General features: G+C 31.5%; 1 protein-coding gene across 2 annotated transcripts in view; it reads right to left on the reverse strand.

The window, feature by feature from the left end:
- Positions 1-9,410: 9,410 nt before the first annotated feature.
- Positions 9,411-16,148, reverse strand: part of LOC107440948 (leucine-rich repeat-containing protein 49) — a 43,599-nt gene continuing 36,861 nt past the window's right edge. For both annotated transcript variants that reach the window (XM_043048838.3, XM_043048839.3), the window contains 2 exons: positions 14,797-14,917; positions 9,411-9,956 (listed from right to left, as the gene is read on the reverse strand). In XM_043048838.3, the coding sequence (XP_042904772.1) occupies positions 9,723-9,956; positions 14,797-14,917 (355 nt within the window). In that variant the 3' untranslated portion in view covers positions 9,411-9,722. The remainder of the gene's footprint in view (positions 9,957-14,796; positions 14,918-16,148) is intronic.

Genomic DNA, 16,148 nt, shown 5'->3' on the forward strand with positions numbered 1-16,148 from the left:
TTGTAGTAGCTTAAGATTAACGGAAATGAAGCTCAGTTTTATTTGATGGCAACAAGAGTTACTCTCAAAGACCACTCGCCTCTGGACGTCTAAACTCGCAGCCTTCGAGCGCGGAAAGTAACGTCTTCACAAGAGTCTATTGGATATCTCCGTCCGATCGTGAAACAGAATCCAAAACTCGCAACCCCCGAAAAGATCGGTGAAGGGAATCCCAGCCCTCAAACCAAGGTTGAGACCCTCCTCCTAGGAAGTGACGTCGTGCATCGATAGTCATGAGAAAGTGACCAATGACTTTTGTTTATCCTTTGATCGTTCTCTCTTTGCTAGAGGATTGTGACCTCTTTCTCAGAATTCACAGAGGGGTGCATTGTTTTTGAGAGGGGATGAATTCTCCTTTCATTTTGACAATTACTTTGTCGAAAATAAAATATATATTCATTTTAATCTTTCCTCAAGATTTCAATATGTAATATTTGTATTATTGTATTTATTATAAGTGAATGTTGTTGACTTTAGGCAGAGGGGGTGCGATTGCTCTTGTTTTCTAGTGGCGCCATCTATGGCCAAGAATTCGACTTCTGCCACACCGTACGTCACACCCGTTTATAGGGCGGACCCATTCATACATCCATTCATTCATCCACAGATCGTAATTTTGACCTGAATCAGAGAACGGTCGATCTCCAATCCAGTATCCCCAGAGGTATTGATTTGATATGGGAACATGGAGGACTTTTGCGACTCGACAGATTTAACGCGCATCAGTCACTTCAGTACACGGGGAGTCTTCGGCCGGCGGGGTTCGGACATCGGCCTAGTGCCCTACCGACCAGTCTGGATTTACTTATAACTATATTTACTAACAGTTTGCGGAACAAAAGAAATTTTCGTAAAATGAAAAATAACAACAGATTACAAATGAAATACATCTTTATTTATAAAATTTTCTAAAAATCATTCTTCGAATGCTTTTTTTTTTTTTTAAATAAGTGTAATTGATTGATTTAGAAATTACATCATAAGATTATAAAACTTTTATAATATTTTTTTATAATAACATTTAAAGTAAATTACAATACGCAAATAATGCACTGTATTTTTTTTTTTTTCAAATTTAACAATTTATCTCTTTTTAGAAAATGGTATTTTCAATCGTTGTGTTTTATTGAACTAGATTTGGAAAAAAATTCTCTTTAATTAACTTTTTGCCTTTTACTACCCTCTTACATTAAACTCCACTCAGAAGACAAGGGTGCCAGGTAGTCGCACTTTATTTAAGAATTTCAAGTTAGAGTTTTTAGTTACACAATTTCAATGTTGTCGTTCTAGCCATATGGGTTGTTCAAGATTTTTTTTTTTTTTCATCTTACAAATTCGTGCTTTAAGTTTAATTAGATATAAATATTTTTAATACTTCCATTTAAACAAATTTTCAGTTTCAAAATATCCTTAATTATTATATATGTAGTTGCTAATTATTATATTTATCATTATATTCTATTATATTGTTTTTAGATTTGTAGCTGGGTATTTTTTTTCCTAATCATTTACCATTGTGCAAGTAAATAAATTATGAAAAAGTCTTTCGGAAAAATATTTTTTAAGTGCCACATAAATTTGTAAAAGATTTTTTGAATTAGAATTAATTGCATTAATTAGGATAACCTAAAATATTATTTGAATAAAACCAAATAACACTAGTATAATAATAATCAATGAATAAAACAAAATATATTAGAAATATTTAGCTAATATTTAAAAAAAAATCTCAAAACAGAGAAAAAATTATGCTTTTTTCTTTTTCCTCACTAAAATTTGTAATTTACCATTTTACTTACACTAAGTATTTTCAAAAATTCAAGTGTCAAGCAAAAGTTTATGACCTAACTAAAACGTTTTCTTTAGTCAAGTATTTTTTTAATACAATTTCTAACAAAATTTTTAAAACAACGTGATTTTAGAAATTTTTTAATGTTAATTTTAACAAATTTTATTCTTTAAATAGTACGTAATTCTAGAAAAACAAATTTTCGAGTATATTTCGATATTATATCTAAAAGACTAAAAATATTTATTTTTTCCTTGGAATATTTAAAACTGAAAAATAAAGGGAGAAGGAAAATGAAGAAAATAAATATAAAAAAAGGTTTCCTAATTATGCAGCTAAATTTATCAGCAACTTAATAATAATACAAAAACGATTTCATTGAAAAAGTTTTCTTTCCTTATATTCCTAAAGAAGTACACTGAAGTGTTCCTATATCGCCCAGTCCTATCCAGGAGTTCTTGGGGTAAACGTCTCCATTCCTCCTTTAACGTATCTTTCAGCTGATGAGTGTTACCAGGAGGATACTGTCGTGTCGCAAGACGTCTCCCTAATGCATCCCACACATGCTCTATGGGATTTAGATCTGGAGAGTAAGCTGGCCAATCATTCGCGTGATATCTTCACTTTCCAGTAGCTCTTGAACATTAACAGTACGGTGTGGCCGGGCATTGTCATCCATAAAAATAAAGTCTGGTCCAATGGCCCCTCGGAACAGACGCACATGGGGTAGGATTACGTCATTGCAGTAGCGGTCTCCAGTTACAGAGCCTCGGTCGAAGATCTGAAGCTCAGTCCGCTCGTTCAACATAATGCCACCCCAGACGACAACTCCAGGACCACCGTAACAATTTATTTCCGCGATGTTATTGGGATGAAATCGAGCTCCAACCTCTTTCCAGATCAACTGACATTGAGAATCGCTTGTAGCACTAAAACGACTCTCATCTGTGAAGAGGACGCGACTCCATTGATGAGGTGTCCAGGTTTCGTGTTCTCTGCACCACTCTAAACGGTGCCGCCGATGTCTAACTTTTAAAGGTATGCAGCGTTCAGGACGCCTAGCAAGTAAGCAACCTTTGTGGAGACGTCTGGCCACTGTAAATCTTGATATTTGATGTCCTGTGGCTGTGCACAGTTGCTGAGATATGGCACTCGCTGACTGAAAACGGTTTCTTTTCGCCTGGAGGACAATGTAACGGTCATCTCTTGGTGTTGTTTTCCTTGGACGACCGCCACCAACCTTCCGAACAGCTGTATCAGTAGTTTTAAAGGCATTCCAAGCACGAGAAACAACACTTTTGTTGACCCCGAACTCTTCGGCGACACTGGTCATACTACGCCCCTCCTCAAGCTTCCCAATCATTCTTCCTCGAGTAAAGTCGTCTTAATGATTTCTTGAAGACATGTTTCACAAAACAAATCACTTGCACTTGCAGCGAATGTCTTTAACTACGGTGCTCTTCATCCTTTTATCGCAGCATTGACCTGCGTGCGCCGACCCACAAGGTTTACGTACACTTACATCACCTACGACGTTTAATTTCTAAAATTTGCATACAAATAATCTTTCTACTGAATTACGTGTATATTATAATGCAATTTCATGGCCATCTTATACTTTGTTGGGGAGCTGTGGCCGAAAAACCACTTGTTGCTTAAGTTTTGCACACCAGTGTAATTACTTAATCTATTTATTATATAAAACAATAAATTTGTGTGAGAAAAAGTTTTGTCTGAAATATCTGGGTAAAAATTATCTTTGAAATCGAAAATCTAATTTAATCCCAGCCTTAAACACATCCTATTCGAACGTTCAAATCGCTTTCATCAGCAAATTGTTAGGTGAAAGACATCCGATAGTTGGGAGGAAAAATGAAGATCGCATCCCGTTATCAAAATCCGTTCGAAAGCGCAAGGTTACAGGTTTTCCCTAGGTGTAGAAAAGTGAAGCCAAAATGACGTCATTTTCTGTCTAGCTTGTTCGATGGTTTCGAGTTTAGAGCTCCTCTTCAATGGACTACACACGTTTTTTGCACGTTGTGACGTCACAAAGTCAACTATTCAAATAACTGTTAGCTTACTGTGGGAAATATTTATCAGAAATATTGCTCAGTTGTTTACATTGTTTGTCTACGGTAAGAATTCCCTCTGTCACAAAGCCTGAGGTCGCCTGCTGCAATGGAAACAAGAATAGCTCATTTTCTTCACTTCACTCCAGGGCTAACACTAAAGACAGAAGAAAAAGACTCGCCGACCAAAGTCCAAACCTGTCCTAAACAGTGACCCCACACCCCTACTTGATATAGTTATACCTCGTTACAATATAGTCTTCTCCTGGATCCAGACAAATGGCTGGGGGAGTTCCTAATTTAGACAAACTATATGTTAAATCCAAAGAGTATGAAGGGGAAAAGAGAAGTGACTTAGCCTTGAAAATTCCCAGAGAGTATCTCCCTCATATTGAATTCATTTCGTCGACCATTATTCCCGATAGATGGCGCGAGAGGGAAAATCGAGAACAGTTTCTCGATGGTTAAATCAGTGTTGTAATTTACGTTGAAGTCGGATATTTAAAAGAAAAATATTATTCAGTGTTTTCTCGCGCTGAAATACAGAAAAAGTGCACTAACTGAAAATATTGAATGCATTTCAATCATTCTGGTGAGAAACATCACTGAGAAAGGAAATTGAAAATGTAATCATAAATTATGCTCCTTCGAAGATTTTATTATACAGTCCTGCGCAGTTGCATTCACCCTGGATCAATATCAACATCAATAATATAATCAAATGCCGAATAAGAAAGAAGATGATCTATGCTTTAAATTACGATAATTACTTTTATAATGCTGATTTTCTGTTATCTCCTGACATTTGCGAAAACTGAAAGTTAAGTTTATCAGTAGAGCCTTATTGATATGATGGTTGATATGTTGTATGTTTCAATAAGAAATTTGGCCTTTCTTTCGGAAATTTAATCACACATTGTGTTATTAATAATACATCTGACATTGTTTGAGGGACTTCTATATTCATCTGTATTTACCAATGATATCACTGTTAAGCTATTCTATTTCTGCTAAATTAAGTCGGAAAGCTAATATTATGCTGAAAATTCTATAGGTTAATGCGAGGCCTGTAGGGCTTTTGTTACTTGTGTAATTATTAGAAGCTACAGTGAAACAAAGTCTCTTATTTCTTAATAGCTATTTTCAATGGAAAAATAACTGGTTTTAATAACAACTATTTTTAATAATAATACTAAAATAATAAAACTGATTTGAAATTATAAAACATGCAAAGTTTATGACTTGGCGATCGAAACGGGTTACTGGTGGCGTAGAGCAGAACTCTCTACCTATGGCAGTACTCGCATGTTTACACCATTAGCGTGAGGAGAGTCATAGACGAAGGAAGTACGTTAGTTTCTATCTTGATTTTTAAATAGATTAAAACTTTTAAATTAGGAAACTGAAGACTGCATTAAACATAGTTCTAAAAGAAAGCGTCATAGAAATCAAAAAAAATATTTTTGACAATTAAATACGAAAAATATTAAGAAAAGGAAAAATATCGTAGTACATTCCTGCATAACTGAAAAAGGAGGTTTTAGTTCCATGTAGATGGAGGTTGATGTAGTTTTCAGTACCATGTAGTTTCCTAACTTAAAAGACTCTAATCTATTTGAAAATCAAAACAGAAACTAGCTTACTTCCTTCTTCTATGACTCTCCACACGCTAATGGTGAAAGCATGCGAAGTGTTACCATAGGTAGAGAGTTCTCTCTACGCCAGCTGCAAGCCCTTTCGATCGCCAATACTCAACCTACCTTCAGATCTAATGATCGGTTTTTTACATATTAGGACTCAATGGTTCACGGGGTTGACCTTAAATATGCCAATTGGTCGATGTAGATTATATTTTAAGTTACGAAATCGGATATAAAGTTATACTTTCGTTGAAATTTTTTTTCAACTAATTTAAATTTCTTATCCTCAAAATAAAGGGGGATAGCCGCAATCTGGGAAGTATGTTTCTAATAGTCTGGTAAGGAGAGCGGTCCAAACAATGGATCCCTTTATGTTTATTTTTTTACTTTATGCTTTTATATATATATATATATATATATATATATATATATATATATATATATATATATATATATATATATATATATATATATTGCGCATGTCTCAAGAATTTAAGTGAATTGAAAATTTTTTGCATGCAATTGTAAAATTCGCTTATCCAAAAATAATTTCATGCAAAAAGAATACATTTTAATTATTGTTACTTAATAGCAATCTAAAAAATTTTGAATTACAAGATATACGATTTTCTTTACATAATTTTAAAGTATGCAATTTTAAATTGCAAGATTTCAGCGAAATCGGTCGTTAGATTTTTTAGGAACTATTCGACGATTTCACTCAAATTTTGCTATTTAATTTATTAAAAATAATGGGATGATAATAGGTTTTGAAAAAAAAAATTGAAAAAGGAAATTTTAAATACAAATGAATTTTATAATGACATATGAAAAGAAAAAATGTGAGCATTATAAGCTTTTTTTTAAAGCTAAATCTATATAAATGATTGGAAATTTTGACATTTACTTTAGACATTTTGAAAGAATTAACATATTTATTATAAGAAATGGTATTCATTAACCCAATGCCAGAATAACAGATCTTTTCTCCTGCTGTCTGATTCCTGGAATTTTCTAGAAAAAGGTAATATTGAAAAAAATGTGGCGGCTTTTAACATACAATGTATATTAACATAAATAGGAAGAGCTATATTATTATCACTTATATGTAAGAAATGTACTTAATGTCCATATCTAATAAATTGTAGGTGAGCCGTTCCCTCAGCAGAGGATCAAAATTGCGATGGCATGTCTTCGGATCATCCTCCGGGATGTTTCCCAGACAGTCACCAATAGCCCATTCAGCAGCTCTAGTGCGACGTAAATAAAGTTCCTACTTGCTAGTCATGTTTTATCTTAATGGATGGCTGACCGTGTAAGGGTTAAAACTCGGCATAAGACTTCCGAGTTACTACTTCCGATTGATTTTTAAGCCTAAGCTTGAACCATCCAAAATTAATAAGCTTGTAGTGTTTACAATGTTGTTGTTGCTGTAGTTCATTTACGTAGCACTAGAGCTGCACAATGGGCTATTGACGACATTCTGGGTATTTGTGGGTAATATATTTGTGCGCGACATTCTATTCGTATTTGTGGGTAATATATTTTTTTATTTGTAGTGTTGCTCAAGCAACACTTCAAATTAAAGATTTATGAGAAAAATCAGTTATGGTGTTGTGACATTTTCTTGCATCCCTGAAATCAAGAACTTGATTTTTTTTTCTCTATTTCACAGAGAATTTGAAATCAAAAATCTCCAAGCATACTTAATTATTGCTGGGGGATATTTCCGTATCGTGATCTGTCGCGCCAACTATAATCGCCAAATAGATTTTAAACTTGCAAATTTAAAAAAAAAAAAAAGTGTAGATGTTTGTACGGGGTGGCTACCAGTTAGTCATACCTTTTGAGTTGGTTCCTTTTTGCGATGCTTTTTTTTAGTTTCTCGCGAGGGCCACTTCCCGGATGTTCCCAAGACTTCGATTATTCTGCCACAGATAAGGAAATCTCCCCCTTTAATGAGCTAGCTTTAAAAAAAAATTTTAATCATTGTTACTTTAATAAACATAAAACAATTTGCAAAACAAAATACTTTTTGCTTAATTTTTTGTCTGGACAATAATTTAAAAAAAATTGTATGAAACTTCATACATATAAAATAACTTCTAAAAATATTGCAATAAATGGCATTACAGATATGTTCATGATTTAAAGACACACAATTTCAATAATATAAAAAGGTGCAGTAAGAAGGTTCTTGTTTTCGATGTTCTGCATCGTTTTTAACCCTATCTGAATCAAAATTTTCACCAAAAGTTGAAGAAATGTTAAAAAGGTTCGAATAAGCTCCTTCCTTGATATTTAAAATTTCGGCGTATTATTTGAGTAGCGAATTCTGTATAGGTATACATTATTAATAATATTATGCATGGATCTATTATTAATTAAAGGTACTAAATGAAGAACACTGAAATTTCATACTTCATTATAAAATTAAACTTATTGCTTGGAATCTATATTTTCGGTTAAGGGGCCGTTCAAAAAGTATGTTCACAAAAATTGAGAAATTTTAACCCCCCCCCCTTAGAGTACGTACATTTTATTAGTCTACCCCCCTTTTTCATAAAAATTAAAATAATTATGCATTAAATAAAATTAAATATTTATTTAATATAATTTATTAATTTTAATTATTTAAACAATAACACCCAACTTTGCACGTACTTTTTATAATACCTCCCCCCCTCCCCATCATACAAAACCGTACAAAATAGCAAATCCCCTCCCCCCCTTCGGGATGTACGTACTTTTTCAACGGCCCCTAAATAACAACTAGCCCTTGATGCCATTTTAGCATTCTGCATTTGTGCCGATAAAAGTTTTTTTTCCCCCACAGCATTTTAGATTTGAGTCAAACAGCAAAATTTCTTAACTCTTGTTAGTTATATTATAAAAAAATTATTTTTTAAGCTGATCATTATTAGATTCATAAATTTTATTACTCAATCGGAAGACCATAAACTTGACTATGAAATCGTAATAATTACGTAATAGTATACGTAGTTACGTAATAATTACGTGATCACCCCCCTCTATCAGTACAAATTTATTTAATTATAGGCGTACATATTTTTTCAAAAAAAAAAATTACAATAGACTTTATATAGATTTAAAAATTCGGTATAAAACTGAATTATGTTATGTGAAAACATTTATTTTTTTTTTAAAAAAAGACTGTGAATATGTAAATAATAGAAACTTTAAAGCACTACACTACATTTTATTTGTTTAAATTTAAGCTTTTTCACAGTAATTACTAGAAATTATTTAAATAATTATAATTTTTAGTTTCCTATATTTTATTCAGTTCCTTCATCAGGAGTTGGCTCTTGACTCCGCCTTCATCATGTGGTATGCGACGATGATATTTCGCTCTTTTTGAGGATGTGAACAATCTTGAACAAGGTTGCTATTTGGCGATTGTATGACAAAAATGCTTATTTCGCAATCTTTATGTGTATTTTTTTAACATTAAATATTTCATAAATTTGATATTTCTCTCTTTTGGGTGAATAGTTTGTCCTTTTTGAGATATTTTGCTGCAATATATTTAATTAGCTAGAATAACGAAAGGTATAATACCAGATGAATTAGCGAGGTAAGTGACTGAAAAATAATTAACTGTTTGCGTTTGACGCACATTAAGAATTGTCTCAATTTCACGTGCGGAGACGTTATTCCTCTTACTCCTTGCACTGAAATGAACTCTTCGTCAGAGGAGGTGGAGCCAAGTGCCAACTCTTGGTGAAGGAACTATAGTTGGCATATTCTACGAGCGTTCTGGAGGAAATCCCAACCCTTGAAGATATCTAAAATGCACATCGTTTAGAGCTAAATAAACCAATTTAAAAAAAAAAAGAGTCATTCTAAAACTGAGATAAATAGATAAGCTTTATTAAAAAACAAATTAATATATAATATGTATGCATAGATGTACGTTTATATATATATGTATTTATGTGTATATATATATATGTATATATATATATATATACATATATATAAATATAAGATTTTTGGAGTGTTATAACCTGAAATAGAAGAGTCAGTGGTTGTTTAACTCTATAGAATGTTGATTGTCCAAAAAAGTCCAAATTTCGCTTGATATGAAAGAGTGAGTAAAAACAAATCTAAATTGACTAGACGAGAATTCTTTTTGTTACAAAATGTTGCAGTAGTAAAAATTCAACCAATGCTGCTTTCATCTAAAGATTTGCACTTTTTTAGCAAGCTTTGCATGGACAGTTTCATATGGCGATTGAGGTCAATATAATCTTCTAAAGCGTCATTTACTATTTCTAAAAACATGGACGGCCAGAGCCGCTGAAAGACTAAACGCTTCTTCCGAATCTCCTCCACGCACTTCATGTTCTTCTCAAAAACTTTTGTGGCGGTCATTTTACATCCAGGTAAAGAATACTAGAACACAGAAAGAAAAAACAATCATTAGGTACTCTGCATCATGTTTTATACCACTGATTCTCCACCAGATTCTTAAAGCATGCCGCCATATTTTAGAACTGATGTAGTAAAAATTATAATGTTTTTTTCTTTACTACGAGTAAAGTTTACATTAAAGAGAAGTATATATATATATAAGGGAGAGGGGGCACATATGAACATGGTATGTTTTACTAATATAATTTGAAATAAAAAATCTTGAAAAATTTTCAATTGACGGCAATACTAGTCCTACCTCTCTGCAAAACTTTCAGAACAATGCTCTATTTTGTTGTACTATTTTGACAATTTCTTTGTATCAGCTGGTGTTGTATATACTTTTATCACTCGCTTCTTCAAGTGAAAACACAGTATAAATCAACTAATAAGCTAAAATTAACTATTGCAGACCATTATATAACATTCAGGTAAATTTATGACAGTTATTATTTCTTTTACTGAATTAAAAATTCTTTATTTTTCAAGTAAGGTTTAAGAAAGATGATGGGGCACTTGTGAACAAAACATGTGGGGCAGATGTGAACAGTTCTCATGTGCCCCTACATAGTATTAAGATTATTATCCTCATGATATTATATGTTTAAAAAATATGTATGTGTTTAAAATTATTATTATTTACTTTTCCATAATTGATTAATTAATTGCTAATTTTTTCTTTTAAAAATTTATGATCACTAATGGCCATTAGTAAATTAAAAGTTTACTAATAGTCAAGCAGAAAATGCTGACAATGATCTTAACAGTAGCTCCATCAGTACTTGTCCTATACCCCAGAATCAATCCGACCATTTCCAAGAGAAGTAAGTGAAGTAACTTAAAGAAACGAAAACGCGAAAAGGAAAAATCACGCATATTAACTGATACACCTGAGATAGATAGAATTGCTAAAGCTAAAAATTAAAAGATAGAAAAAATGAAAAAAAAAAAAGCATTAAAGAGTATCAGAGAAAAAAGAAAAAGGCCCATTACAACTCCTGAGGAACATGAAGTTGCGAAAAATCCAATTGACGAAATTAACCCAATAAATTCATATAAACAAATAAACCCAATAAATTCACATAAACAAATAAACCCAATAAATTCACATAAAGAAATAAACCCAATAAATTCACATAGTAAACTACAACCCCATCAATATAATGTGTATCTAAATCTGTTATATTTAAGATTTTTTTCTCTTAAATATGATGATTGCTTTGTGTTTTTAATATTGTTCATATGTGCCCCAGGCAAGTTCACATGTGCCCCTCATAGGGGCACATGTGAACAATTGAAGTCATTTTTCTAAAATATCATAAAGTAAAGAAATATTTTATTGAAAAATCTCAAAAAATTTCATAAGACAAAGAAAAGACTATTTAAACATATAGACTTCTTTACTGTGAGAAATTGATTATATTTTTGGAAAAATGAAGAAATAAAAAAAATTGTCACATGTGCCCCCCTCTCCCCTATACAGTAAAACCTCGCTACAACAATATTTTGGGGAATAAATAAATATATTGTTGCAGAGGGATACATTGTTATATCAAGGGCCTACACACTTTGGGGACACAATGCAATATTTTTTTAAAAATTTAATGTTAAATATGTATTAACTTGGATAGTGATGATTGGGTATAATATAGCCTACGTCACAGGTTGTGTTGTTCCTACTAAATTTAACCCATGAACGGCATTTTCTGTGAGTCTAACTTCAAGCCGCAAATAAACAAACGAAGTGTTCGATCGTTTAAATAGCTGCTCGCCAGATTTTATTGCATTATAAAGAAAAGTTATTGAAACTAAATACAACTAAATAAACAACAACAACTAAAACAAATAACAACAACTACTAATAACAATAACTAAATAAACAACAACTAAATTCCATTCGTTTAGCATTGCGTCATATGTTGTTCCTACTAAATCGAAGTAGTTGTGTTTTTTTCATATTATACCCAATTATGGTTAAATATTAAAAACAATTGAAATAAATTTAGAAAATAAGATCATAACATACCTGAAAACCGTTTTTAGTGAAAATAATCTGATATTTTTGCTTGTTTATTCATTTTTTTTTACTGTCAAGTCAGCCAACAAAGAATGCATTGAATCCAAAGCAGGAAAATGATGTTCGTTTGTAAATGAATTCCCCCCCCCACCAAACGGTTAAAACACCTACAAAGTAATCATTGAGTTCAAAGCACGGAAATGATTTTCGCTTGTGAATGGCGCTTCACCCACTCTCTACAGGAAAAATTCTCTTTCAGGTGTTAATGTGATGCTTGTGGTCATTTGTGACTCATGATTAGCTTTTAACACGAAGGAAATGAATCAGACAGGAATGTAACACTTGTGACTTCTTTAGAGATGAGGGAGGAGATTCTAAAAATGGAAGCTCTTGGGGTAGTGGTCAGCAGTGAGTCTTGTCTTGTCAAAAAAAAAAAGAAAAAAAAAAAAAAAAAAAAAAAAGGAAAAATGGCAAAAGATGATAAAATTAGATTTGTTAGATTATTTGAAAACTAATAATAAATGGCGACAATAAGGTTGAAATTTGTAAAAAAAAAAATAGTTTTACAGGGATTAGTTGCTTTAGAGAATATCGTAATATCGAGAAGTGCATGATTTAAATTCATATGCAAGTTCGTCGGGACCACGAAACACTATTGTAATAAAGGGAGTTATTGCTGTATTGGATATCGTAGTAGTAAAAATTCACTGTATATATAATACTATATATATATATACTTTTTATAATTTTTCCATGATTTAATGGAGTGAACATCTTTGTCGGCAATAGTCCTGGCTCTGACAATGTCCGAATGTTAAAATAAGTAGGAAATTTAATGACTATTAAAATTATTAATTATGAAAAGAAAGCAAGCTAAACATTAACTTACAAAATGAAATAAAAGCTAGCAATTCAAATAAGCTATGTAACGAATAGGTATAAAAACAAATTAACTAAGTATAACTAACAAACAAAAACAAGCTAACAATTAATAATTAGCAAAAAAAAAAAAAAAAAAAAAAAAACAAGTTAATAAGGAAACACAAAAAATAAAATTATTGTAAAAAACTAACAATTAATAACTATAAACAAACAAGCTAATAACTAATTATAAGCACAAAAAAAAAGAAATATTAAGCAATAAGAGGAAAAGAAGGCTACTACACAATTTGTAAGAGCTAATTAATCCCTTAATACACGTGTTTTTGTAGTACATATTTTACTTTACATTAAAAATTATTATTATAAACTAAGAGATGCCAACTTGCTCCGGACAGCAAATATATATTTTAAAGTGGTAGTTTATCAATTGTGATTCTTGGTTTAATAAATTCTATTTAGTAGATTTTTATTCCCCACTATTTCTAAATAATTCTTAGGCTTATATAATTCACCACTTTATAGTTCTTATGTCATGCTGTATCTCTTAAAAAAACAGGCAAAAATTGTCAAATATTTACATAATTTACTTTGTAGTTATTTACCGTTTTTTAAAAATTATTTTGGCTTGTCCGGAGCAGTTGGCATCTCTATAAACTATTTTACACTGTGTATTATAGGTTAAGTAAACAACTTTTAAACTTATTATTGTCTTTGTGCGCCGTCAAATTTCAAAATCGTTAAAAGTGGGCCGCGACAAAAAAAGGTTGAGAATCACTGTTTTATATATACACAGGGGTTGGACAAAATAATGGAAACACTTAGATACTAACACATTTTTTGATATTTTTCAAAAATTACTTAGAGAATCATTTTTGTATATTTAGAAGTGTTTAGATTCTGCGATTTCTCACACAAATCATTGAAGTTTAAAGCTTTTTGAGGTTTGAAGGGTCATCAATAAATAACAAACAGAAAAAAAAAATTAACACCCTATGATGACACGTTCAACAAACGTTTTGAATGACATTTTTCAAAAATGATTTATAATGTTTTCGTAACAAGTTTGAACCCCAGCGATGGCTGTTTGATACGAACTCCCCAGCAGACTCTCACCGACCACAGTGCTGATGCAAAATATTTTCAGTGGTAAACAGATCATGGGCTAGGGCCCCTTGCTGTCAAACTAATGATGGGTTTTCCTCTCCATCTAATGCAAATGCAGGTTAGTTTCATTAAAAAATCCTCCAAGAAGGCAACATTTCTACCAATACTTCATCATGGAGTTCCCTTGTCTTTTGGGTTGGGTTCAAAATTACAAGGCTTCGAAATTGAACATTGGTAGTTGTAAAATCAAAATTGGATCTGCTGTTCAACGATGGTTATAAAACAAAATAAAAAAATGGAAATCGAAGCGCGAATAGAGGAAGGGAATCAAACTGATGGCCCATTCTTACTGAAATACAGAAGCGCATTTGATTTGTTAGTTACTTTGGATTGGAACGATTTTTTTTAAAATACATTTTTTACTTCTTCTTTAGAAACTCCTGTTCCTTATTTTCTCTATATTTTTCACTAGTATATATATATATATATATATACTTACTTTATTACTGGTTTGCACAATGAATTGGCAAGGTATGTAGTAAATACCCCAGCGATTATCCATATTTATAGGATCTTTAAAGTATTTAAAATTTAATGCTTCATTTGCTTTAAAGCTAAGAAAAAGGCAAAAAAGTGCAAGCGCTTCATTAGTGTTACGTTGAAGGGTATACATCATAAAGGTGGTTTTTTGTAGAAATTTCACTGCAAAAATTCAAGTCATGTTTCGCTAATTTTAACTTAAACTCAACACACTTTCAATTGGACTAAAAGTAAAATACTTGAGTAGAACTATAAACACTGAAAAAATAATAGGCTTACTTCGAAATCAGGATTGTAAGTGAAGGCTGCTTTCATTACTTCTGCTGCAACTTGAGAATCAGGTTGTCGCTGCAAACTGTTTGGAGAATAACCCTTCTCTTTCAAGAACATTTGCTTCACTCTAAATAAAACAAAAATATATCATTGCTTCTTGGTCAAATGGAATCTAAATGGTTTGAGACAAAGAAAGCTTAGTTTCGAAATTCAACAATTATTTAATTTCTTCAAAATCATATTGAGTTACGTTCTTTTTCCCCTGCAACTCCTAAAAATAAGAAAACGTAAAAAAAAAACTTCTGTAATCCAAACCTTAAGTCTGTAACTAACATTTCAACGTGATTATTTGATGGAAAAGAAATGAAAATACATGAGTAAATTAATGTTTAACGAACGTTTTAGTTAAACATTTAAAATTTTAACTAAAATAAAAATTCTAGTTTTATTATTATAAAAAAGTTTTTTCTCAAAGCAAATACAGTCAGACTACTATTTAACGAACTTCCATTTTTCAATTTTTTTCTGAGGAACCAAGAACATTTTGGAAATTTTTTTCGAAAAATAACTTCCAAATAGCGAAGTGAATTTTCTATTTAAAGAACTTTTCTTTGAGAACCACTTTTTCCCTATTTCCCAAAATATTTTAAAACATTTCAAACTTGTTAACGGATTTCAGGGGGGAAATGACCTTGAATTGATTTTCGCAGCCATGTAACTTTTAGAGAAAGTAGTAAAATCTCTTTTCTTTTCTGTTTGCATGTCATACAGGAAATTTAATTTTTATTAGTTAAAAATGTATGTAGCATGATAGTGAAACACTGGATAATGTTTTGCTTTTTTTCTTAATTTCCATGCAGACTTCTTTTATGGTTAAGATTTCAGGGGTCTGTCTAGGTTTTTCTGAGAGGTACCTATTTTGTGAAAATTTAGACATAATTTGTGAAAGATTAAAAATTATATTAAAAAATCAACACAAAAATATGGATTTATTGTTTCTTCAGGGAAACAAAAATAAAATTTTAAGAAAAAGTATTTTGTGAAACTACCGTTTTTCCTTAAATTGAATTTGTGAAACTACCGTTTTTCCTAAAGTTGAATTTGTGAAGGTACCGCTAAACGGCAGTAAATTCGGCCTGGGCAGACCCCTGGATTTATAAAATAAATAGCAGATAATAATTTACAATTGCTATTTAACATATGTCTAGTGTTCATGAATTTAAAACTTGTATTTTTTTTAAGTATTTCAAATATTTATTTTCTATTTAACGAACGTTTTATCGGGTTTCAGTGACTTTGTTAAATAGAGGTCTGACTGTAGTTAATTTATTTTTATTCACACAACTGTCTGTTTACCT

The sequence above is a fragment of the Parasteatoda tepidariorum genome, chromosome 8 (genome assembly GCF_982258835.1).
Source record: "Parasteatoda tepidariorum strain Cologne lab strain chromosome 8, Ptep-v5.0, whole genome shotgun sequence".
NCBI classification, from domain to species: domain Eukaryota; kingdom Metazoa; phylum Arthropoda; class Arachnida; order Araneae; family Theridiidae; genus Parasteatoda; species Parasteatoda tepidariorum.